The 27863-nt window shown below is 36.5% G+C and overlaps 1 protein-coding gene across 6 annotated transcripts in view; it reads left to right on the top strand.

Moving 5' to 3' along the window:
• The window catches only part of ABCB1 (ATP binding cassette subfamily B member 1), a 219545-nt gene that overhangs the window by 154582 nt on the left and 37100 nt on the right, over positions 1 to 27863 (top strand). For all 6 annotated transcript variants that reach the window (XM_028844740.2, XM_077994375.1, XM_077994377.1 and 3 more), the window contains 10 exon segments: positions 8910 to 9034; positions 15732 to 15903; positions 18507 to 18620; positions 18769 to 18879; positions 19061 to 19186; positions 19304 to 19507; positions 19836 to 20006; positions 23249 to 23410; positions 24285 to 24461; positions 25030 to 25176. In XM_028844740.2, coding sequence (XP_028700573.2) covers positions 8910 to 9034; positions 15732 to 15903; positions 18507 to 18620; positions 18769 to 18879; positions 19061 to 19186; positions 19304 to 19507; positions 19836 to 20006; positions 23249 to 23410; positions 24285 to 24461; positions 25030 to 25176 — 1509 coding nt within the window.

Genomic DNA, 27863 nt, shown 5'->3' on the forward strand with positions numbered 1-27863 from the left:
CAGCCCAATTATCTGAGTGCAAAAGGCTTGGGACAAAACTCAGTGGTCAGGTCTGCTACAGGGAAGACACCAGGAGACCTAGTCAGGGGGAAAACAAGCTGAGCAGTCTTCACGGCTATCTGCTGGAATAAAAACCTTGAGCCACAGGCACCACACCAGCTGCACATACATGGCACCATTCATTGCCTTGCCCGAGGATTCTCTACCCTTGATCCACTGTATTCACAAACAACCTGTAGAAATGCACCACAACCCACTCTGACTCTGCCAAACACAGGACCAGTAGGTCCTTAGGGAACTCTTGGTGAATTAACCTTTGGCTTGGGCAACCCCAAGGGAGTGGGGCCCAACCTGCCAGTGTCTCCACTGGGGCTGGAATCATGAGCATGGTGTCAGTGATTGGAAGTGGTGCCCCCAAGGCTTGGGAACAGACTTGGTGAGAGGATGATCTCTCACCTGCCGCCCATCTCGCCCTCTGTGGAATACTGTTGCAAAGGAGATGAAATACAAAAGAGACACATGGCTGAGTAAAAGCCTATCTGCTGGCCCTTACACTTAAGCATCATCTACTGGATGACAATCTGAATTACACCACTGAACAAAAATTTATTCAGCACACATCACCTGTGAAACCCAATGTAGGAATCTAGCCACAACTAAAGAATCCATACAGAACCTTGGCTCTCTGAAAGCACCAGAAATGAAGTCCATCAACTACACACAGCATACACCACAGTCAAAACTACAAGGGGAAAAGAAAAGAATATAAAAACCAAAAGCTCCATCCAAACAACAGCAACATCACAAAGATAAACACCAGCCTTCTTGGATGACGAAGAATCAGCATACGAACTCCAGCAATTCAAAAAGTCAGACCGTTCTGTTACCTCCAGATGATGACACTAGCTTCCCAACAACAGATCCTAACCAAATTGAAATGGCTGAAATGACAGACATAGATTTGAAATCTGAATGGCAAGGAAGCTCAATGAGATTAGGAGATACTGGAAACCCAATCCAACGAAGCCAGAAAAGATGACACAGACATTTTAAGAAAGGATAAACTGAACTTCTGGAATTGAAAAATTCATTACAGGAATTTCAAAATACAGTTGAAAGCCTTGACAACAGACTAGAACAAGCGGAGGAAAGAATCTCACAGCTCACAGACCAGTCCTTTGAAACAACCCAGTAAGACAAAAATAAAGAAAAACATGTAATAAATGAACAAAATCTCTGAGAAATAAGGGATTATGTAAAGAAACCAAACCTATGACTCATTGGCATTCCTGAGAGAGAAGATGAGAGAATAAGCAACTTGTAAAACACATTTCAGGATGCAGTTCACAAAATGTCCCCAACTTCACTAGAGATGCCAGCGTGCAAATTCAAGAACTAGAGAACCCCTGCAAGATACAATACAAGACGACCATTCCCAAGACACATATTCATCAAATTTTCCAAGGTCAACAGGAAAGAAAAAACCTTAAAGGCAGCTAGAGAAAAGGATCACTTACAATGGGAACCCCATCAGGCTAGCAGCAGACTTCTCAGCAGAAGGCTTGCAAGCAAGACGAGATGAGGGTCCTATGGTCAGCCTTCTTAAAGGAAAGAAATTCCAACCAAGAATTTCATTTCCCACTAAACTAAGCTTCATAAGCAAAGGAGAAATAAAATCTTTTTCAGACAAGCAAATGCTAGTGGAATTCACTACCACTAGACCAGCCTTACAAGAGATTCTTAAGGCTAGAGATTCTAAACATAGAAACAAAAGAAAAATACCTGCTATCAGAAAAATATACTTACGTACATGCTCCAAAGACTCTATAAAGCAAGTTCACAATCAAGTCTACAAAACAGCTAGCTAAAAACATGACAGGATTAAAACTTTACATATCAATATTAACCTTGAATGTAAATTATCAAACAACTCACTTAAAAGGCACATAGTGGCAAGTCGAATTGACATAAACAAAACTCAACTACCTGCTGTCTTCAAGAGACTCTTCTCACATGTAATGACACCCACAGGTTCATGGTAAAGGGTTAGAGAAAGATCTGTCATGCAAATGGAAAACAAGCAGGGATTGCTATTCTTACATCAGATAAAATAGACTTTAAACCAGCAAGAGTTTAAAAAGGCAAAGAAGAGCATTCCATAATGATAAAGGGTTCAACTCAACAGGAAGACTTAACTATTCTAAATATGTATGCACCTGATGTTGGAGCATCAAGATTCATGCGACAAGTACTTCTAGACCTGTGGAAAGACTTGAGACAGCCACACAATAATGGGGGGGAACTTCAACACCCCTTCTGAGAGCATTAGACAGATTGTCACAGCAGAAAACTAACAAAGAAATTATAGACTTAAAATCAACACTTGACCAGTTGGACCTACCTAATAGACATCTACAGAATACTCCACCCAACAACTACAGAGTATACATTCTTCTCATCTGCACATGGAACATACTCTAAGATTGACCACATGCTCGGCCATAAAGTAAGTCTCAATAAATTCAAAAAAATCTAAATCATGCCAAGCATATTTTCTGACCATACTGGAAAAAAATAGAAACTAATACCAAGAAGATTTCTTAAAACCAAAAAATTATGTGGAAATTAAACAACTTGCTCCTAAATGACTTTTGCATAAACAACAAAATTAAGACAGATATCAAAAAATTCAATGAAAATAGACACGATGAACCAAAATCTATAATATGCAGTAAAAGCCATGTTAAGAGGAAAGTTTGTAGTGCTAAATGTCTACATCAAGAAATATCTGAAATTAACAATCTAATGTTGCACCTAGGGGAACTAGAAAAATAAGAAAAAACTAACTGCAAAGATAGCAGAATAGAAATAACTAAAATCAAGTAGAAATGAATGAAATTGCTATGCAAAAATTCATACAAAGGATTAATGAACCTAAAAGTTGGTTCTTTGAAAGGATAAACAAGATTGATAGACTACTAAGTAGATTAACAAAGAAAAAAGAGAAGATCAACATAAGCACAATAAGAAATAAAAAGATGATATTTGAACTGATTTCAGAAATATAAAAGATCCTCAAAGACTATTATGAACACGTTTATGCATACAAACTAGAAAATCTAGAGGAAATGGATAAATTTCTCCAAACACAAAACTTCCCAAGATTTAGTCAGGAAGATATTGGAACCCTGAATGGAGCAATAACAAGCTCTGAAATTGAATCAGTAATTAAAAACCTACCAACCAGAAAAAGCGCCTGTCCAAATGGAGTCACAGCTGAGTTCTTCCAGTCACACAAAAAGAGCTGGTGTCAATACTACTGAAACTCTTCCAAAATATCAACTAGAAGAGACTGTTCCCTAACTCATTTTACAAAGCCAGCATCATCCTGATACCAAAATCTGGCAAAGAAGCAATGGAAAAAAATAAAAAATAAAAAAAAAAAACAGTACAGGCCAATATCCCTGATGAACATAGATGCAAAAGTCCTCAACAACAAATACTAGCAAACCAAATCCATCAGTATAGCAAAAAGTTAATTCACCATGATCAAGTAGTTCATTCCTAGGATGCAAAGTTGATTCAACATATGCAAATTAATAAATATGATTTATTAAATAAACAGAATTAAAAACAAAAAAAGATCATCTCAGTAGATGCAGAAAAAGCTTTCTGTAAAATCTAATATCACTTCATATTAAAAAACCCTCAACAAACTAGGCGTTGAAGGAACATAACTCAAAATTTAGTAAGAGCATCTATGGCAAACCTACATCCAGCATCATTCTGAATGGGCAAAAACTAGAAGCATTCCTGTTGAGAGCTGGAAGAAGACAAGGATGCCCACTCTCACCTATTCAACATAGTACTGGAGGACCTAGCCAGAGCAACCAGGCAAGAGAAAGAAGTAAAAGGCATCCACATAGGAAAAGAAGAAGTCAAACTATATCTCTTCACTGATTATATAATTCTATACCTACAAAACCCTAAAAACTCATCCAAAGGCTCCTAGAACTGATAAAAAAATTCAGTGAAGTTTCAGGATACAAAATTAATATACAAAAATCAATAACATGTCTGTACACCACTGGCATTCAAGCTGAGAGCCAAATAAGGAATCCAGTCCCAGTTACAATAGCTACAACACAAAATGAAATATATATACAAAATAAAATACCTAAGGATATGTGTAGCTAAGGAGATGAAAGGAGAACTACAAAATACTGCTTAAGGAAATCATAGATGACACAAATAGAAAAAATATTCTACGCTTATGGATGGGAATAATTAATAGCATTAAAATGGCCATACTTCCCAAATGAATCTGCAGATTCAACATTATTCCTCTGAAACTACCAATGTAATTTTTTACATAATTAGAAAAAACTATTCTAAAATTCATATGGAACCAAAATAGAGACTGAATAACGAAAGCAATCCTAAAGAAATAAAATGAAGCCAGAGGCATCACATTATCCAGTTTCAAACTATATTACAAAACTGTAGTAAATGAAAAAGCATGGTACCAGTACAAAAAGAGACATATGGACCAATGAAACACAATAGAGAATCCAGAAATAAAGCCACACACCTACAACTATCTGATCTTTGACAAAGCTTACATAAATAAGCAATGAGGAAAAGACTATCTATTAAATAAATGTTGCTGGAAAAACTGGCTATCTATAGGTGCAAGAATGAATCTGTACCTTATTTACCTATCACCATATACAAAAAATAATGCAAGGTGGATTAAACGTCATGACCAAGTGGGACTCATTTCAACTGTAAAATGCTGGCTCAGTATTTGAAAATTGATCATTTTTCACATCATTTACCACACCAACAAGCCAAAGAAGAAAAACCATATGATCATATAGATTGACATAGAAGAAACATTTGAAAATATCTTAACACCCACTGATAATAACAGTTCTCAGCAAGTTAAGAATAGAGGAATGTTACCTCAACTCTGTAAAGATCATCTACAAAAACCCTTTGGCTGATATCATGATTAATGGTGAAAGACTGCTTTCCTCTAAGATCAGGAATAAAACAAATTAACTCTTACCACTCTTTTTAATCAAAACACTGAACTTCTAACCATCACAATAAGGCAAGAAAAAGAAATGAAAGGCATATAGATTGGAAAGGAAGAAAGAAAAGCATATCTATTTATTGACAACATGATTTTGTATGTAGAAAATCCCAAGGAATCTATAAAAATTCTCCCAGCTGAGTTTGGAAAAGTCACAGGATACCAGATCCATTGAATTTTTACATACCAAAAATAATGCAGAAGCCAAAATCTAAAATATAATACCATTTATAGTCACTCAAAATAAAATTAAACACTTTGATAAACACTTAGCAAAACATATACAGGAAGGACATTCTGTCTGACAAATAGTGCCAGAGAAGAAGAAAAAGAAAAGGAGAAGGAGAAAGAGGAAGAGAAAGAGAAGAAGGAGAAGGAGAAGGAAGAAGAAGGAAAAAAGAAGAACAAAGAGGAGGAGGAGGAGGAAGAGGCAGGGGAAGGAAGAGGAAGAAGCTCAACCTAAACCTGACACTGTATATAAAAATTAACTCAAAATGGATCATGGACTTAAATGTAAAATGTAAAGCTATAACACTTTTAGGGAAAAAAAAAAATAGGAAGAAATCTTTGGAACTATGCCTGGGCAGAGTTCTTAGACTTGACACCAAAAGCATAATCGTTAAAAGTAAAAATTGATAAATTATACTTCATAAAAATAAAAAAATTTACTCTGTAAAGCCCATATTAATAGAATGAAAAGACAAGCTGCAGACAGAAATAATTATATGCAAACCACATACCTGACAAAGAACTATTATCTAGAATATATAAATAAAACTCAAAACTCAATATAAGTATAGACATTTCGGTAAAGAAGATACACAGATGTCAAGTAAGCACATGAAAAGTGATTCAGCACCATTGGCCATCAATGAAATTTACATTAAACCCCAATGAGGTATCACAATGCATTTATCAGAATGGCTAAAATGAAAAACAGTGAGACTTAAATGCTGGAGAGAATGTAGAGAAACTGGATCACTCATAGATTGCAGATGGGAGTGTAAAATGGTACAGCCACTCTGGAAAATAGTTTTCCAGTTTCTTATAAAACTAAACATACAATTGCCATACAATCCAGCAACTGCACTTGTGGGCATTTATCTGAGAGAAAAAGATTATGTTTACATAAAAACCTGTATACAAAAGATTATAGCAGCTTTTTTCATCATAGCCCCAAATTGGAAACAGTCCAGATCTCTTTCAACAGGTAAATAAATGGTTAAACAAACTGTACTTCTTCCATACCATGGAATTCTAACCAATGATGAAAAGGAAAGCGCTATTGATACATGCAGCAATCCGGATGAATCTCTAGAGAATTATGCTGTGTGGAAAAAACCAATTCCAAAAGGTTCTATACCACATGGTTCCATTTATATAACATTCTTGAGATGACAGAATTATAAAGATGACAACAAATTTGTGGTTGCTAGGAAGTAAAAGTGATGGGGAACAGGAGGAGAAGCAAGGGGTAGGGATAGGGGCAGCTGTGGTTATAAAAGGTAGCCTGAGGGATCCTTGTGACTGAATTGTTCTGCATCATGACTGTGTCTCATACCACCATGTCCAGCTAGTTTTTAATTTTTTTGTAGAGATGGGGTCACCATGTGTTGCCCAGGCTGGTCTTGAACTCTTGGCCTCAAGTGATCCTCCCACTTAGCACCCCAAAGTGCTGGGACTATCGAACTATAGGTGTGAGTCATCACGCCTGGCCTTTTCATATCCATGATAATAGGATAGGTTAGAGGGCCTTTTTTTTTCCCCCTCTTCACAGACATGATCTCTTGAAAAACACAACACTTAATGAAGGTTCTACCATCCTTTTGTCTGCTTATAATGATGGAAGGTCATAGAAGGAAAAGGGAGCTAGATTTGTAGAATTCATTGTGGTATTTGATATATTAACAATAAATTAAAATAACATTAAAAAAAACCTCCTAACTTTAAAGTATTTCTTTGAAGTATCACTTTGAAGTGATCTTCCTATTGTTGGTTTGTCTCCATTGTGGGCAATTGTTGTGGCACCATGAGGTTTCAGAAGGAGCAGAAAAACATTCCTAAAGCATGTTGTATGAGCCTCCTCTATTTTGCAGAAGTTTGTTCAGGGATGGTGCTGGCCACCCTATCTCAGACCTCCTACCATGAATGGTTCTGCAAATGTGGTGGGACAGCCCCAGGAAGATTGCTTTGAGAAGTCAGGAATGTCTAGTGAATCAATGGAACATTATTTTGGGTACTAAAGAGGTTAGATATGTCCAGCACAATGTCTGCACTTAGAACATAACTAATCAACGTTCATTTGCCTTCATCCACCCATTCCTCTAGCTGTCATAGCTCCTTTCACGTTCACACACAGGAAAGGGAGAAATCCACTGTTAAAACCCAAACAACTTTGAGCGTTTTGTGCAAAGAAGGGGTAGACCAATGTTGCTTACATAAATGAGTCCACAAGTGCGTGTGAATTTTTTATTGAAAGAATATAATTCTATTTAATCAGAATTTTTTAAATAAATTGGTTTTGTGCAATTTTGGGGGAGGGGTGGGGAGGACAGGGTCTCACTCTGTTGCCCAGGCTGGACTGCAGTGGCACAACCACTGCTCACTGCAGCCTCCACCTCCTAGGCTCAAACGATCCTCCCACCTCAGCCTCCTGAGTAGCTGAGACAATAGGCATGTGCCACCACACCTAGCTAAATTTTAAATTTTTTGTAGAGGCAGGGTCTTGCCATGTTGCCCAGACTGGTCTAGAATTCCTGGGTTCAAGCAATTCTTCTTCTTTGGCATCCTAAAATGTTGGGATTACAGGTGTGAGCCACCACACCTGGCCTGTAATGTGTAATCTTTATTTAGGTAGTTGACCACTTCAGCATTCTAGGTGCAATAACCTTAGTCCTTTTCCCATTGCAATTGATCCAGCTTTCTATAATAGGACCCTCTGGGACACAAATTCATGCATCAGTGACTGGTTTCATTGAGGGGTTTCCTACAGTGGCTGTTAATTCAGACTATGAAACCTTATGGACTCAGGCTTGAATCCTGGATATTACACTTAGAAAATTATTTAACTTTTTCATGCTTCCATATCCTCATATGTAAAGTGGGAGAAATAATAGCCACTTCACTATGCAATTGAGAAGAATTAATGAGCTTCTGTGTATATAAAGTATCCACTACTATTCCATCCACAGAATAAATGGTCAGGAAGCAAACAGAAGGATCAAAGAGTATCCACAAAACAAAGACCTCCCTGGGTGGCTGAATGTATTGCTTTGCCCAAGAGCACCAACAGAGGAAACTCTTTGGCATGGACCTTCTTGAAGTCAGTCACCATATGTACTTGGTTCTCTGAATTCTTCTGGCCTCCCACTTTGACACTTCTGAACCAGAGAACCATTAGCAATTGCTGTATTGAACGCATGCCATATTTTCTTGACATAATGTCTGTTTTCTATATTTGTTTATAATTATAATGTAGTATAGACTTTCTTTTCTGAAATTTATCATCTTCTAAAAGTTCTAGTTATATTTCTTTAAATGAGGATCTATGAGGTTTTCAATGGGAAAAGAAAATTTTCAATTAATATATTTTATTATATACCATCTCGGTCCAAAAAGAATTTGGGGCAGCTTACAAAGTGACTATAGATACTAAGAAATAGAACATGATAACCAAAGGCAGGTAAAAGACAGATTTTGTCCTACACATACGTTAATGTATAGGCAGCACCTGTGTATACATTTATTTTTACTTTACAAAAGATAAAATTAACGTGTTTTTTTCATGATCCAAAATTGTATTTTTAAACAGATACTGTCTTCATTTACTGATAAAGAACTCTTAGCTTATGCAAAAGCTGGAGCAGTAGCTGAAGAGGTCTTGGCAGCAATTAGAACTGTGATTGCATTTGGAGGACAAAAGAAAGAACTCGAAAGGTTTGAGTTTCTTTTTTAAATGGATAGATATGTTAAATTCTGTCTTCTCATATGCCCTTCAGATTGATAGCATTAATTATAAGCATTTTCTCCCATATATATGTTTTCTGAAATAGCTTAATGGATATATTACAGCATAACTAATATTTTGGAGAAGTTGTGATTCTAATTGTACTTTTCTTTTATCTGCTAATTCAAAGAGTTTCTAGATGGGCAATAACATAAAAATAGTTTCCTAAGGCTGAAATGTATTTTCTACCTCTGATTTTTTTTCCTCTATCAAGTTAATTAGTGATTCTCTAAGATTGACTGAGTATTTTGTGTAAGATCTGTGGGGACATTTTAATCTGTGGTTCATTTTCTTTTCTGCCCAGGCCCCTACTCAGTTGACATATGCTACATGATTTGGAAGATAAAAATATAATCAAAAAGCACTTATGTGTACAAAAGTTCAAAATCTTTTATATTATATGTTTAGTATTATGCTTGCAACTCTTCCCTTTTATTAGATTTCTGAGAGCATAGATGGTAATTTATTGAAATTTATAATATAAATCAGATTACTGATTTCTAAGCAGCAACAGATTTTATTTAAAATTGAATATAAATTATAATATTCTGATGCTATAACATTTCAATCTTATGAATATATATATATTTGAAAGTATGAAAAAGTAAACTATTGGTTAAGGAGGTTATACATTGTGTGGTACAGCCATAAAGAAAACCGAGGGAATTTTCAGAAATCAGAATAGTGGTTAGCTCTGGGGAAGATGAGAAGTTGTGTGAAGAGAGCCAAACACACAGTAGGGGATTCTGTGGTTCTGGCAGTGTTCTGTTTCTTGATCTCAGGTGTACTTACATGAGTATTCACTGCATAATTTTTTTTATCTGTGCATATGTGTTTGGAGTACTCTTGTTCATATGGTATATTCACACATATAAAGATATATCCTCTCAGAATAATTTATAATGGTTAAGTGCCATAGTTCAAAGGAAAGCGGTATCTATGTTCCATTTTGATTTTTGCTAGTCTTTGCTTTTGATTATAATATGTCTGGCTAATAAAATGAGGGGTCCTGCTTAATGACTGAGCAAATGTTCAATGAAATAAAGCCCCGGCTCTCATGGAGCTTAAATTCTAATGGGGGTGGGTAAGGTTACAAACAACCACAAATAATCAAATAGTTAATACACCAGTTGGGGTAAATATTATTTGGGGAAATAAAATAAGAGAATCATGAGGATACTATTTAGATAAGTGATTCAGAAAAATATTTTTTGATTAGCTGCTATTTGAGCAGAGACATAATGAAGTTTCGAGTTTGGAATTTTTTCCAGTTTTCCTCAGAGAAAAGGTGGACCAGAAAAATAATATGCCCAACAGCCCAGCAGCGTTGGAAGACAGACAAAACTTAACAGCTTCTTCCTGGTTCTCAGCTGGGGGAAAACATCTCCCTATAGAAGTTAGATTCTCAGGCCTGGCTGCTATCTGCAATTGGGGTCTCAATTTATACTGCTCTGTGGACTAGGAAACAATCTCTCTCCAAAGCTGAGGGTTTCACATTAAAAATGAATCCTAATCCAGTCATACCAGAGTATCTGGTAGAAGAAATACAAAATTATTGAAAATTAAAGAACTAAACATCTAAATCAAGAAGTTAGAGAGAGAACAATAAAATATTAGAAGGAAATAATAAGGGTAAGAGCAAAAATTAATTTAATAGAAAATAAAGGCAAAAGAGTAGAAGATTGACAAATCCATAAACTAATTATTTAAAAAGACTTATAAATAACTGTCTTATATGTTTAATCAGGAACAAAAAAAGAATGAATAGGGAAAACTTGTAACAGATTTAAAAATCTATTTTTAAATTACAGCTTTATACCAATAAATTTTAAAACCCTCATGATATAGACAATATGCTAGAAAAATGTAGGTTAAAATCCTCATGTAAGAAGAAGAAAATCTGAGTAAACCCATAATCATTAAAAGAATTGAATTCAAAGTTAAAAGTCTCCATTTTCCACTACTTCTCTCCCGCAAGTAGAAACCACAAGTCTGAATAATTTTGTAGGAAAGTTCTATCACAACTTCAAGAAAGAGATAACCCTATCTTACATAAATTGTTGTAGAAAATGGAAAAAAAGTTGTGAGTTCATTTTATGGGGCTAGTGTAACTTTGATACTACAACCAGGCAGGTATAATATGAGAAAGGAAAACTAAATGTTTTTCTAACTGAAAAAACAGTTTCACTAAAACATAGATGCAGAAATTATAAATAAATAAATTACTAGCTAAATAAATCCATGTGAAAAATACCAAATTGAAAACATCCTGAACATGCTGGCTTTGTCCTACGATTGCAAAGATGGTTTTAATTTTAGGAAATCTGTTAATATAATTAACCATATTAATAGATTAAAAGAAAAACATTTGTTTTGATATAAGGGGAAAAGCATTAATTGTATATGATTCATGACAAAAACTCATAAAACTAGGAATAAGGAACAACCTTCTTAATTATTAGAGACCCACAGGAAACATTTAGTGGTGAAACATTAAAAACATTTTAACACTTAAAATAATGAATGAAATAAATACTTACAATTTTGTCTGTCAATTAAAAAAATAAAAAAAAATAATGAATGAGGCAAGTGTGTTTGATAGTATCATTTCTATGTACTGTTGTACTAGTACTAGATAATAAGACCAATAGAACAAATAAGAGTAAGAATGAAAAAAGAAAACAAAAAAAGAAAAGCAATAAGGATTGGAAAACAGGAAGCAAACTGTCATTATTCACAGATGATAAGATTGTCTACACAGAAATTCCAGTAGGTTTTATAAGCTAACAAAATACAATAAGATCTCTGGGTACCTATCATTATTCAGAATAAATAGCATTCCTGTAAATCAGGAATGAACAATTAGAAAATATACAGTATTTCATCCATTCAGAATGAATCCATCATCTCTGACGTTGAAATAAACCTACCAGTCAGTGCCATCTTACATTTGCTATGGATCTGGGTTGAAGTCCAATTCTTTCAGGCAGGATTTGTGTTTGCTTCTGTGATTCACCAAGGGCACTGCTAACCTGAGACCACCTTACATTAAATTCTGTGTCTAGCTGTTTTTGGACCACACTGGTAGTATGAATTCATACTCAGACCTGACTGACATAAGATTACAAACTGATGGCCTGATGTCCTTGCCAGGTTGGCCATTTCTTAAATGTTTATTTATTAGACAAATTGCTTCAGCACCTACAACATGCCAGGCACTGTGCTAGGTTCTAGGTTTTCCTTTTCTTTTCCTTTTTATTCTATAAAGGTCTAAACAAAGCTAGGGCTCTAGGTTTTCAGCTGTGAATCAGAAACAGAGGATATTGTGTGATCTTCAGTCAAAATAGTAAGATGGATAAAAATGGAAGGAATAGAGAAAGGAGGAATAAATATAAAATTTAAAATATTGATTTAAAAATGTGATCTGAAAGAATCAAAGTGAGTAATGATGATGATGGGGAGGGCAAGTTAACTTTAAATATGGTAGTTGGGGCAGGCATCTCTGAGGAAGTTTCATCTCAGCTGGGACCTGAGGGATGAGAAAAAGCATGCCATGGTGGGGAGAGAGATGGGATGGGTTGGAAGAAGAGTCTTCCAAATTTCCTGGGGTGGCCAAGACTTTAGTATGTTCTAGGAAACATCATAAGGCTTGCATGACTGAAGCTCAGTTGAGTGAGGGGAGATTGGGGTAGGCAGGGTCCAGAATGTGGGGATGGTGGGCCATAATGAAGAGTTAGAATTGTATTCCAAGGGCACAAGGGAGTGGTTGAGGGTGTTAAATAGAGGAATGACTATCCACATTATGTTTTCAGATTGTTTCTTTGCCTGTAATGGGTCTCATGAATGGATGTGAGAAGTCAAAGAGTAGAATCAGGGAGACCAGTGGGGAGGCTGGCAGAGTGGTCCAGGCCAGAGCATCTCCCTGATCTGGATCAGAGGCAGGAGATGGGTGACGGGTACCTAGATTTGGGATATAATTTGGAAGTAGAATTGATGACTCTTCTTAGACCAAACATAATCAGTTTTCATTCCTGTTCTCCTTCCCTTCTCTGCTTCTACATAAAGTAATCGAGGTGTTAATCTGGCTTTCTCTTCAAATTATCAGTGCAGGAGGGAAGCTGGCTCTCTTTGAATGGAAATTTAACCAGAAGTTAAAATAAATTCCATTCAATTGTATAGAATAGTTTTGTTCTTTTTCATTTAAAAATATTTTTCTCTCTTTTATGTGTCTTGAAAATATATTTATCTATTAGTATTCATTTCTGTTTGCTTAATCAAAATTGTTTCTTACTCTCATAAGTAGTTACTTGCATTATTGATAAATATTTTTATAATATTTAAGATGAGTCACATTTCCTACATACCAATGGTTTTGTTATATAACTTTAGTCTCTTTTAGTCACTCCTTACTTTCATGATCATTTCTGTACTAAAGCTTTTGATGAATGGATTATTTTAATATCTGGTTTTATATATGGCATTTGTATTGAAAAACAACAAACAGCTTATGGAAAAGGAGTATTGTTTATGTCTCGTTTCCCTTTACCCCCTTCTTTCCTTTATTTCTCCTTTCTGATGTGTAAATGATTTTCCTCCTTGTGCTTCTGTGCAAATGTTTCCTCTGGCTGCATAGGACAACGTCAGACTGGTTTCTACGTTAGTCTCGGTAAGCCAGAACTGAAATAAAGGAGGTAACAGTGTAGTACATATGTATTAAATTTCCTTAAATGTACTCTTATGTAAGTTGTGCCCAGTGGTAGCATTCTCCTCAGATGAACTCATAAAGTGAGAGATATGTATATGTCTGTGTGTTATGTGTGTGTGCATGTGTATATACAAATCATTGAAATGTTTCTCAAAAATAATTTTTCTGTTCAGATGATAACTGGCAAGTTGAGGATTTACATTTTGGGGGGTAGAAACTAACGATGTGTTGATATGTTGTCACTATGAAGTTCTGTTTAAATTTCATCTTTAGTGAACACAGTAGTGATGTAAATTTCACTTGGCATACTTTTGTAACTCTGTAATGTACCTAGTTAAAGTAGTCATGAAAGCAAGAAATAATGCATGTTCATATCTGGACAGTGCTTGAACTCTGCTGTACATACTAATGGAACAAGTTCTCTAAAGGAAATTAATATAATACTATATAATATTTATATAGTTGTGAATTTTATGGATCAAACACCTTAAAGTATGACTTTTATATGGAAGTAAGTTCATTAATTTCAACAATTATTAGCTCCTTCTCTATCCAAGTTAATGCTCTAGGTTCTGCAGGGAGTTGTGATTAAGAAAATACAGACAGATTTAAGTCAATCTGTCCTGTTTCACTAATCCTTTTACCTTCGTTCCATATTTGCAAAATTTCCTATTTTCCTTTAACTCTGGGTTCCATTAGCTTATCTCCACAGCTATCTTCTTAAACAGAGTAGTCTTCTCTGTTCCTTTCAAATGAAGGTCGAGTTACAGACATCATCTCCTTTAGCTTTAACGTCAAAAATTGACCACTCTCTGAGGCATTAAAAAATATTTGAATTATCAGTTGGGAATAACCTTTAGGTCATTAGAACTGGAGAAATAAAATCTGTCAGTGATTCCAACATTGTTTTTCGATGTTTTTCATTTGCTCGTTTTTGCTCCTTTTGTATAATTTCCTATATTTGCTCTAAGAAGTATTAATGGGTGCTCTCCAGCTTTGGTTAATGTAGGGTAGGCCTTTTGCTGTGAATGGGTTCAGGGCTATAGATATGCTAAGAATTTAATTTTTCTCAGTCATTGAGTTAGCCAGAAGCCCTGGATGGCCCAAGCCACCAGGTCAGAGCCTGTCAGTTCAGCAGCAGGCAGCTATGGCATGACAAGTATTGGGAGCATTAACAGAGGGAAGGACAAGTAGTCAATATGTAGAAAGGAGAAGGAAGAGAAGGAATGCTGATTAATAATTATGTGCTTTTATATACCTGTAAGCCAAATAATTTTTGTAGGTCAGTGATTTTTAAAATAAATGTCTACAGAAATAAGATAAATTGTACAGCTTTTTTAAATGTAAAAAGTATTACATGGCAATTCAGAATTCTCAAAATGCTCTCACACATGTAACCTCTCAGTTGGTCATTCCAACAGTCCTAGAGGAAGGCAGGACAGAGAGCAAACTGTCTCCAAACTTCCTTAATGTTCAGAGATTTAAATGACTGTCCCTTTTTTTTAAAAGCACTTTCTAACATTATCTCTCCATTTTATTACTTAATTAAAGAGGCATGCAGATTTTGAAGGGAAGACATAGGTTTTTCCATGGCTTCTACTTTGTTTTGTGTACGAAACAATATAAGTTCTAGAAGTTTGCTAAATATTGCTTCACGTATTTTGCTATTGCTAAAGCCAGAGTAGGAAATTTTAGAAGACTCCCCTAAAAATAAGTTAATCTCTGTAAATTTCCGTTTCTTCTTCTGCAGAAAGGGAGTAAAACAGTACTACTATATAGGGTCAATGTATGAGCAGCAGGACAAAATGCATGTATATCACCACAACTGAGCACATCCTAGCCACTCTGTAACTATCGTGCTATTATTGACATGTTTTCATAAAATGTATGAGTATATGTGATCATTTTTGTTTTTTTCCCAGGTACAACAAAAATTTAGAAGAAGCTAAAAGAATTGGGATAAAGAAAGCTATTACAGCCAATATTTCTATAGGTGCTGCTTTCCTGCTTATCTATGCATCTTATGCTCTGGCCTTCTGGTATGGGACCACCTTGGTCCTCTCAAAGGAATATTCTATTGGACAAGTACTCACTGTAAGTGGTTTATATTGAGAAATGAGCCATTATTATAAAATGCCAATGAAATCCAGTAATGTTGGCTTGACTTTAGAAGAACATATTTTGAACAACTATTGAATACTACAGACACTTGCACTACTAGGTTAAAAAGTGGAAAAAAATTGGATGCATCCGACAACCAGTTTTTTGTTTGTTTGTTTTTGCAGATATATTGCACAATTTATTCTGTAGCCTAAATAATATTAACCTTAGCAATCTCAATAGCATGAACTTTTATTTGTTGAGATTATTTGTGCCAAACTTGATGCTAAACACTTCACTTTTATTTTCTGATATACTGTTCCCCAAAATGGCAAAATACACATTTTGACTTCTTTTCAAATTATTTCGAATGGCAGCTAATCCACCTCACAAATTATGGAAGTTGTTCCTCTTCCTAAAAGATTGCTTGGAAGTTTTCTGCATTATAGACCTTTGTGCAAGCACAGAAGTCTTGCCATTTAATGTTATCCTCTTTTATTTTAAAGACAATGAAATAATTTGCAAACCAAACTCAATTCGTATCTGGATCTAATAAAATACACTGTTAGAAGAGTCACTTAGTTCCTTTTTCATAGGCCAAGCAGAAATAGATTGAGACAGTGAAATATGATATTTTGTAGAATCCCTTAAAACAATTCCCTTTTTCAGGAGCCAGATTTGTAATATGGATGCAATAATTGCTTCTTTAGTTTTTTCAAATTTGCCTTATCCAACTTTGCTCAGTCAGGAATGGCTTTTCCCATAAAGTTTTTTTTTTTTTTAGTGTAGTGATGCTGTGGGTGATCCTTGGTTGTCATAACAGATGTTTTCCATTTAACTGTGATTGAGATGAGCAGTTTAAATCCAGTGTTCTCTGGGCATAAATATACCTCACAAACTGGAGGCATCCAGAATAGGGAGTGTGGGGTTTGATATCAGACCAAGTTGATTCAAATGGCAGCTGTGTCACTTTTTAGCTGTATGATTTAGGGCAGCTAGCTAAACTTTTCAAGCCTCTGCTACCTCTTCTGCCAAATGACATGACAGGAATGAGCCCTAACTTTCAGTGTTGTTTTGAGGACTAATTGAGATAATGAATATAGAATCACTTAGCAAAGTTCCTTCTGTGTAAATTATTGAGCAATATAATTCCATGTGATTTAGAAAAAATGAATAATGACATTAATTTTCATCAACCCCAAAGAGAAACACAGTTAAGTCTTTACCAATAAGAAACTGATTTGCACAAAACAAACAAACAACAAGGCCTAAAGAGAACACGGCCTTGTTGCAAAAAAGAGACAACCTGATAAAGGATCAATGCCTTAGGTGTGTGTGCTTTATAATTAACAAAAAACGTTCACACACCCTGTTTTATCATGATACAACATCTCTATGATTGCTGGGTAGGGGGAACAGATAGAATCTTGCCTGTTTTTGCAAATGAAGAAGTTGAAGCCAAAGATTCTAAGAGAATGGCCTAACAACATGTAACTAGTTAATACCAATTTAGGATTCAGAACTGGGTCTTCTGACTCCTCTAATAGTGTTTATTTCCACTTTACCTTGCTGATGATCTAAATAAAAAAAATCTTAGACATTGAAGAAATAAAAAAAATCCTATTATAATATTCTAGCCCTATAAAATTTAAATCATTATTTTATTGAGCAAGTAAGACTAATTCTGCATTCTAAATTGAAAAGTATTTAAACTTCTAAAATATTTTTAGTGTGGGCAACATAGTGAGATCTCATCTCTATAATTTTTTTTTTAATTAGCCAGGTATGGTAGCACTTGTCTATAGTCCCAGCTACTTCGGAGACTGAGATGGGAAGGTTGTCTGAACCCAAGAGGTTGAAGTTGCAGTGAACCAAGATTGCACCACTGAACTCCAGGCTGGGCAACAAAGCAAGACCTTGTCTTAAAATTTTTTTTGAAAAAATTTTTTTGCTATTTTTTAATTGACAAATCATAATTGCATTACACTTATGGAGTACAATTTGATGTTTATATATACACACACATACACACAAAATGTGGAGTGATCAGATCAAGCTAATTAACATATCCATCACCTCACTTGACACTTTTTGAGGTGACACATTTGAAATTTACTCTTGGCTGAGCGTGGTGGCCCATGCCTGTAATCCCAGCACTTTTGGAGGCTGAGACAGGAGGATTGCTTGAGGCCAGGAGACCAGCCTGGGACACATAGCGAGACCCTGTCTCTAGAAAAAATAAAAAAAATTTATCAGATTTGATGATGCATGCTTGTAGTCCTAGCTACGTGGGAGACTGAGGCAGGAGGATTGCTTGAGCCCAGGAGGTAGAGGTTATAATGAGCTCTGATTGCACCACTGCACTCCATCCTGGGTGACACAGTGAGACCCTGTCTCTTAAAAAAGAAAAAAAATGAAAAAAAGGAATTAAATGTACTGTTAGTTTCAAACTATTAAAATATTTTTAACACCTAATATTTATATGTTGCCTAGCCATTTTAAATTTTAATTACCTATGTTAGAAGACAGAAGAAGTATGAAAAAAAAATTGCTATCACTATCTAAGTAGCCTGATGTTTTTTCTTCACATTCCTCAGGTATTCTTTTCTGTATTAATTGGGGCTTTTAGTGTTGGACAGGCATCTCCAAGCATTGAAGCATTTGCAAATGCAAGAGGAGCAGCTTTTGAAATCTTCAAGATAATTGATAATGTAAGTCTAAGTTGGCCATTTATCCATCTGTCTAAAAGATTGTCCAGTTAAGAGTCAATTTCTTTGTCACTTTATCCAGCTTTCCACAAAATATCACTAAAAGTAGTTATTGTAACCTAGTAATCTCTTAAAATTTGATTCTGTTTAGAAGCCAAGTATTGACAGCTATTCGAAGAGTGGGCACAAACCAGATAATATTAAGGGAAATTTGGAATTCAGAAATGTTCACTTCCGTTACCCATCTCGAAAAGAAGTTAAGGTACAGTGATAAATGATTAATCAACAATTAAACTATTGAATGAAAAGTTTCTGATGTTTTCTTGTAGAGATTATTTTTTTAAAAGTGCATGTGTATTTAAACCTAGTATTGAACGGTCAGTTCCTATACCCTGTGTCTGTGAATTGCCTTGATGTTTTTTTTTTTTCACTCGTCCTGGCAGATCTTGAAGGGCCTGAACCTGAAGGTGCAGAGTGGGCAGACGGTGGCCCTGGTTGGAAACAGCGGCTGTGGGAAGAGCACAACGGTCCAGCTGATGCAGAGGCTTTATGACCCCACAGAGGGCATGGTGAGATGACCCATGCTGAGCTAGACCCTGCGGTGATCAGCCGTCACATTGCACATCTTTCTGATGTTACCCTTTCAACTACAAATGTATGAAAGTCACACTTACTTTTTATTCCAGGTCAGTGTTGATGGACAGGATATTAGGACCATAAACGTAAGGTTTCTACGGGAAATCATCGGTGTGGTGAGTCAGGAACCTGTATTGTTTGCCACCACGATAGCTGAAAACATTCGCTATGGTCGTGAAGATGTCACCATGGATGAGATTGAGAAAGCTGTCAAGGAAGCCAATGCCTATGACTTTATCATGAAACTGCCTCAGGTAAGTTGTCCTTGCCCTTTGCCTTTCCGTGCAAAAAATAAAATGCGGGCCTACTACATAGGAAATTAGGAAACTACTATAAATCAGAGGAAGAGAAATCCTAAGAAGGGAAAATAAGATTACCTCAGATTTGAAAGTTCTAGCAGTATCAACTGGTCGTAGACACATTTTTAAAAACTGAGGTTGGTTATTGTGCTAAATAAGATTTAAAGAACTGGACCTGTATTACCTGTGAGACTTGGGTTGTGTATGGGATTCCTTACCAATTTAAAATATGAGCCGAGATAGCTTGTCCTTATGCTAAATAATCCTGGGTTTTCTGTGGTAGAAATTTGACACCCTGGTTGGAGAGAGAGGGGCCCAGCTGAGTGGTGGGCAGAAGCAGAGGATCGCCATTGCACGTGCCCTGGTTCGCAACCCCAAGATCCTCCTGCTGGACGAGGCCACGTCAGCCTTGGACACAGAAAGTGAAGCAGTGGTTCAGGTGGCTCTGGATAAGGTCAGTGAGGCTTAGTTCAAACCAACCTGATTTATAAGCGTAAGAATATTCTACTATTAATTCTTGTTAATATTGGTCTTAGAAAATGAAATTTCTGATAGCTTCTAGGTGATTCCTTCAGCTATTAAAATAAAAGCATTAGGCCTCTTTGAAATCTTTTTCTATTTGTTTGTTTTATTGTTCAATTTATACTTATTTCTCTGATCTTATTTTAAGTGATGATGAATAAATTTTCATCTAAAGACACTTGCTAATCTTTTAAATTAAAAAATAGAAATATAGATACCAGTGAAAATTCATCTTCATTGTGATCTTCAAAACTTGACTATGTGGATAACCCTGTTATTTAGGTTTTGAGAGTTTGTAATATTGCCAGGAAGAGAAAAATACAATCTGAAGGTTCACACATGATTTTCAAGACGTTGAATGCCACTTGAAGACTCTATGGGAAATAAGAAACTTCTTATTTCCAGGAGAGGGGCAGAGAGCCTGTGATACTGAAAACGTACCTAAGCCATGACATGTTATTGACTATCAACAGAGTTTGACTGTCCTGCGATTCTGGAGTCCATATGACTCATTCATCGAATAGCATTTGAGTGTTTGCCCTGGGCCAGGCACTGTGTTTTTGATCTCCAGCATGTGATAGTAATGGAGATAATTCTGTGAGGACCGAGAATGTGGAGAATGAGACCTTATAACCAAAGGAGTTCCAAGTTGAGATGTCACAGTAGATTTCAAAGATGAACTCATATTTGTTTCAACTCTCCCTGTCTCTAATAAAACAACCCTTGAATGTTCCTTTAAACATCCTGTCAACGTGCTTAATAAATTTTTGAGGGAGGAAAAAAAGCAGCTTACTAAACATTCTGTGGACCAAAATAGAGGCAGATGGGATTGTAGCTACTTTCTCCCCGCTCATTTTGCTTAATCTGTGGTTTCACCTCTGTGTTTTTCTTTCTCCTTCCTTCCTTCCTTCCTTCCTTCCTTCCTTCCTTCCTTCCTTCCTTCCTTCCTTCCTTCCTTCCTTCCCTCCCTCCCTCCCTCCCTCCCTCCCTCACTCAATCGCTCCCTCTCTTCCTCCTTTTCTTTCTTTTCCTTTCCTCTCCATACCTTCCCTTCCCTCCCTCACTCCCCTCCCCTTCCTTTCTGTTTTTCTTTTCTTTTTCTTTTCATTTTTCTTCTCTTCTCTTCTCTTCTCTTCTCTTCTCTTCTCTTCTCTTCTCTCACTCTGTCACCAGACTGAAGTGCAGTGGCGCCATCATGGCCACTGCAGTCTCTGCTGCCCAGGCTCAAGTGATCCTTCCAGCTCAGCCTCCCGAGTAGCTGGGACCACAGGTGTGTGCCACCATGCCAAGCTTTTTTTTTTTTTTTTTTTTTTTTTTTTGAGATGGTGTCTTGCTCTGTCGCCCAGGCTGGAGTGCAGTGGGACAGTCTTGGCTCATTGCAACCTCTGCCTCCCGGGTTCAAGTGATTCTCCTGCCTCAGCCTCCTGAGTAGCCGGGATTACAGGCATGCACCACCACACCTGGCTAATTTTTGTATTTTTAGTAAAGACAGGGTTTCATCATGTGGCCCACGCTGGTCTTGAACTCCTGACCTCAGGTGATCCACCTGCCTCGGCCTCCCAAAGTGCTGGGATTACAGACGTGAGCTACCGTGCCCAACCACCAGCTATTTTTTGATATATTTGTAGAGACGAGGTCTCACTATCTTGCCCAGACTGATCTCAGACTCCTGGGCTCAAGCAGTCCTCCCACCTTAGCCTCCCAAAGTGCCAGAATTACAGTTGTGACCCACTGCTTATTGGTTTGCTTATCTGTGTTTCCTCATTAATCTATAGTGAAATTGTGTATTAAATTATAAATAAAAACAATTTTAAAACGTTATATTTTAAAATACTTTAGGGTGTAAATTTTGAGAGAAAATTCCACATACCCCCTTTTTCTTAAAAAGATACAAAGAATTGATCTATTTTCTTGTGTATTTTCTAGTTTCTACCACCTAATTTTTCTCTTGTGTATTTTTTCTTTTTGAAGTTTTTCACTTCTACTTATCCTATTGATCCTGAAAATGTTGTGTGTTGGTTTTGAGAATTGTATTGCTAGTTACTGGAGAGAAATATAGAGTAACAAAAATTATGAGCATTCGGAAAATTACAAAGGTTAGAGAAGTCTTAGATAAGGCCTGGATATCTGGCTCTGTTCCTTTGTGAAAATAAAAGAGACTTACATGACTCTTCAATGTTTCCATAATTCTTCTACCTAGGAATAAGTATCACTTATTAAGCACTTACTATGGATAAGGCATAATGTTGAGTACTTTATGTGCATTATTTTATTTAGTCATCACAACTACTCTAAGAAGTAAAGAGTATTATTATCCCCGTTTTACATATGAATAAATTGAGCCTTACACAGGCTCCTTGCATAAAATATTTTATTGGATAAAATAAATTCATAAATTTATTTCAGGTTAGTGTGACACTGAGGTTTGGACTTTACTGCCTCACATTTATTGTCTGTCTTGTTCATCCAGGGGGTTATGGGGAATAGGATATTATGATTCCTAGGGCTGATTACTAGCTGGTGTGTACCAGTACAGCACAATGGCCTGTGTTTGTTTTGATTGGCCAATGCCTGCGCTGTAGGAATTTGTTGGTTTGTACAAGCCCCTGATTATTTTATTTTTATTTTTATATTATTTTTTTGAGACAGAGTCTCACTCTGTTGCCCAGGCTGGAGTGCAGTGGCACGATCTTGGCTCACTACATGCTCCACCTCCCAAGTAGCTGGGACTACAAGAGCCCGCCACCACGCCCGGCTAATTTTCTGTATTTTTAGTAGAGACGGGGTTTCACTGTGTTAGCCAGGATGGTCTCGATCTCCTGACCTTGTGATGCGCCTGCCTCAGTCCTCCCAAAGTGCTGGGATTACAGGTGTGAGCTATGGTGCCAGGCCCAAGCCCCCGATTATTACTGCAAATTTATGCTAAATAAAATATTTGGGGGCTTACATAATATTAATATGTGACTGGTATATTTGTGTTTTTATTTATTACAATAAAACATCATTTTAGACTATTATCAATTGTCTATACATTTATTGAAGTCAGAGGCTATCTTATATAGATTTGATGGTTTTACAATGCCCACAGCATTGGTTCAGTAAATATATGTTGAATGGATAAGTTTCTTCATGTAATTGTTAATGTATTCAAAAACCAAATTTCTCTCTCTTTAGGCCAGAAAAGGTCGGACCACCATTGTGATAGCTCATCGTTTGTCTACGGTTCGTAATGCCGACGTCATCGCTGGTTTCGATGATGGAGTCATTGTGGAGAAAGGAAATCATGATGAGCTCATGAAAGAGAAAGGCATTTACTTCAAACTTGTCACAATGCAGGTGTAGTTTAACTTTAGAATTTTCCTGTCATCTCAGTGATAAACTGATTTTGCATTTAATGCTAAAAATAAATATTATTTGATTTGATTATCTTAAAAAGTAGGAAACAACACTTGGGGGATTCAGAACGACACCATTGTTTAAGATTTTTTTTTCTCTCTTGAAAGAGGGGAAAATAAAGAAGGATAAACAGATAAAAAAATTAAAAGGTTTCAAGGTATCTATTATAGTAGTCAGCAGCCACATGTGCCTGTAGAGCATTTAAACAGTAGTGAATCTGAATTGGAATGTTTTAAGTAGAGTGTGCACACCTTGTTCTGAAGACTTAGTGCAAAAAAATGCAAAATATCTCAATTTTTATATTGATTACATATTGGAATGATATCACAGGATATCAATAGTATATTGGATATATTAGGTGAAATAAAATATATCATTAAAATTGATTTCACTTCTTTCTTTTTACATTTGTTAACATGGCTTCTAGAAAATTTAAAATAACATGGCTCACAGTATGGCTTGCACCATACTTCTGTTGACAGCACTGATCCAGAGTAAACTTGATTGAGTCAAAACACCCACAAAAAAGGGCATGAGAAGATAAGATACATGGAATGAATGCCAGTTTATTTCAGTATATACAGTGGGAATTCTTCTTTGGTGGTTTTCATTTCCAAATGTCACACGCATATATAGATACACACAGACACACACACACACACACACACACACAAAAAAAAAACAAGGATTAGCTTTATCCTTTTCTGCAGTTACTAAACAAATTACTGTTTTCCTTGATAACTGACATTCAGTGATTAGCTTTCATTGGTTAACACAGCCTAATGAGCTTATGCATATTTCTTGTTTATTTTAGACAGCAGGAAATGAAATTGAATTAGAAAATGCAGCTGATGAATCCAAAAGTGAAATTGATACCTTGGAAATGTCTTCACATGATTCAGGATCCAGTCTAATAAGAAAAAGATCCACTCGTAGGAGTGTCCGTGGATCACAAGGCCAAGACAGAAAGCTTAGTACCAAAGAGGCTCTGGTATGAAGGGGGATGCGGAGTTTGTTTTAATCTCACCAACTGTGGTTCCCCTAGTTTGGTGGGCTAGGGCTATGTTAGGAGTGGGAACAAAAAAGGGCTCTCCAGAATCCTCCTGTCCTATCCCCCAGAATGTTCCACAGGCCAGGATGTCAACATTTTAGAATCAGATTAGAAATTTAAGAGTGTTAATTTATACAGTAGAATTTTTAGAGTTAAAATTTATAATGTAAAGAGACTATAGTGGGTCTTCAAATATCAAAGTTTCTATTCTGTTTATTCCTGCTTATAAATACTCTTGTCAGATTCTGAGTACCAAATAAAAGTTAAGTGTTTGTGGAAGCATCATTTATTTTTTAAAAAGTAAGGGAATATTGTAGCAACATTTGCCAGCATTTTTTTGAGGCTAAATAATAATCATTATGACATTTTTTGAAGCAAAATTGTCATCACTTATTCCTTTTTAAGGAATAAGGATAGGATATATTCCTTTACAATTTTTTGTGCATATGCAAGAACTGTACATTATAAAAGTTTTTAACTAACTGTTGTAATAATTTGTGTTTCCTAGGATGAAAGTATACCTCCAGTTTCCTTTTGGAGGATTATGAAGCTAAATTTAACTGAGTGGCCTTATTTTGTTGTTGGTGTATTTTGTGCCATTATAAATGGAGGTCTGCAACCAGCATTTGCAGTAATATTTTCAAAGATTATAGGGGTAAGTGTGGTGCCCATTTGTGTGATTTACTTGTGAGTCCTGATGGAAGAATGAATGAATAAACTGTGTTTGAACTGGGATACATAAGCAACAAAATCCATTATCTTCTTATGAAACTAATTGGCTTGAAGATGTAAGAATGGAAGTCTGGTTTGTGATAGGAAAGCTAACTTTGTGAACCTTCCTTTGTTGTCACAGTTGGTTTCTAGCCTGGGCAACTAAGGACCAGCTTCCTGAAATAGTCAATGAAAGTGATGAGATGACTTTCTTATACCTGCCAACACTGGACTCTGAACAAACCTTGTGAATTCTCATTTCACCAATGTGCAAAGAGAGTTCCTCAAATGTTGGTCAGACTGGCTTGAGAATGCACTGTTCTCTAACGTACATATTTTCCAGGACATGAGTAGGCCTAGCATGCTACTTTTGTAAGATGTAATTTTCATCCCACTTGCTAAGATTAAAACAAATAGGAATAGCTTCCTAAAGATCGAGATTGACATACGTTGGTTCCACCTCATCTTAATGGTGGCATTTCCAGCAATAAAGTTACGATCTGAAAGGAATGCTCTCTGTTTAGTGACATATTTCCAAACATCAAGCTGAGGACACCCTTGCCATAACTGCTGAAAACATTATGGAGAAAGAGATTGATCACCACAAGAAGCATAAGCTAAACACTGACTTTTGATTCTACAAAACATATATGACTATTCAGGTCTACCCATGCCTGGCTAGCTTATTTCAGTTTAATATATTCATTCATGAATTCATGTTTAATGATATTCATGTTTAATATTAAATATATTTATTCAAGAATTATTATTATTTTTTAAGTCTCGCTCACTCTCGCCCAGGCTAGAGTGCAGTGGCGCGATCTTGGCTCACTGCACCCTCTGCCTCCTGGGCTCAAGCGATTCTCCTGTCTCAGCCTCCTGTGTAGCTGGAATTACAGGCCTGCACCACCACACCTGGCTAAAATTTTTGTATTTTTAGTAGAGATAGGGCTTCACCATGTTGGCCAGGCTGGTTTCAAACTCCTAACCTCAAGTGATCCACCTGCCTCAGCCTCCCAAAGTAATGGGATTACAGGCATGAGCTGCCATGCCTGGCCTCTATAATTATTTTTTGTGTTTTCTCTGTGCCAGATATTTGTCTAGTTGTTGAAAAAAAGTCTTAGAATGTGATCAAATGTCTGATTCTGTAGAGTATATGGTCCAGGGCAGGAGTCAGCAAACTTTTTCTATTAATAGTAAGATGGTAAATATTTTAGGCTTTGCATGCCACATGATTTCTGTTGCAAATACTCAACTCTCACCTAGTAGTACACAAGGACAATGTGGAAGTGAATGAACACGACTATGTTCCATTAAAACTTTATATAAACATTTGGCCAGTGGCCCATAGTTTGCTGATCCTTGCACTAACATATGTCTTACAGGTTTTTAGGGGATGGGGGAGGGGTAGACTGTGGTGTCATCAGAGAAAAAAAAAAGGCAGTGGTTAAGTTAGGAATGGGTTTGGTTATAGCAAAACCTCAAGTTATGATTTTATACTTTTCTCATTCTTCATATAACAATAAGTCTGGAGGTAAGTGTCCCAGGGCTGGGATATTAGCTCTTAGATATTGAGTAGGCAACCAGATATCTGCCTCATTGAAGATGGTGGGCTCTGCATCAGTTTGCTTGGATTTATATCCTTGAGTCATCCCTTGCTGGCTGTGTTAACTTGAGCAAATTAATTACCTTCTCTGTACTTCAGTTTCTATCTGTGTAAAACTGTGATGATAATAAATCATTCTCCATTCTGGAGATGGTTGCCAGGATTAGAGGAATAGTATATATGAATTTGCTTAGAATAATGCCTGGCATAGAGTAAGAATTTAGTAGTTGTTACGATTTTTCTTGGACTGACTAGTCAAAAAATTATTTAATCTTTTCAAAAATCCTTTTTGTCGTTGTTGTTTGTCTGTTTTTTTATGAAAGGTAAAGTTGTCTGTCCTGGGCTAGGAATGTGACTGCCTTACAAGACTGATTTTGGCCCACTGTGAAGGGAGATACGTGTTTTCTTTCCCTGAGGAGTGGTTATTCTCTGTGTTCCTTGAGTTCAAAACATCCCATTAGCCCTTATAACCATCTCTGGAAAACATTTCATGTATGGTGCTAGGTCAGGTAGCTGTAGTTTCCAACTGGCTCTCTAACTGGCCATCCTACCAAGAAGGCGGGCTCAAGGAAACTCCTTTCTTTTTGAAAGGCCTGGGCTGAGTGAATGACCACCGCTCTGTGGTTCACCAAAAAAACCACATCAGGTTTTCTCCAGACACCTCAGGACAGTTTGAAATGTCCAAATAGTAAAGCAGTGAACTGCCATAAATGTAGTTCCCACCAAGGGAAGAGGAGAGTATTTGTTCTGATTTCAGCTTTACACAGTTGAGGTGGCACTCCTGACTCCAAGATGGAACCTGAGCAGAAAAAATATTGGATCAATTTATGAATGATAGACTTATCCTGGCCTCCACGGAAGGCAGAATGCAGACACCTTTAGGGCTGGCAATAGGAAAGCCAACCCTGATTTCCAGTGTACTGTGGCTCTCCTGACCCCTGAATACTGGGCCAGATGGGAAATGGGTCAGGTCCAGGATGGGTTCTTCACTGATTGAACTAAAAATCCTTTAAATGTTTTCTTAC

The sequence above is a fragment of the Macaca mulatta genome, chromosome 3 (genome assembly GCF_049350105.2).
Source record: "Macaca mulatta isolate MMU2019108-1 chromosome 3, T2T-MMU8v2.0, whole genome shotgun sequence".
Lineage (NCBI taxonomy): Eukaryota > Metazoa > Chordata > Mammalia > Primates > Cercopithecidae > Macaca > Macaca mulatta.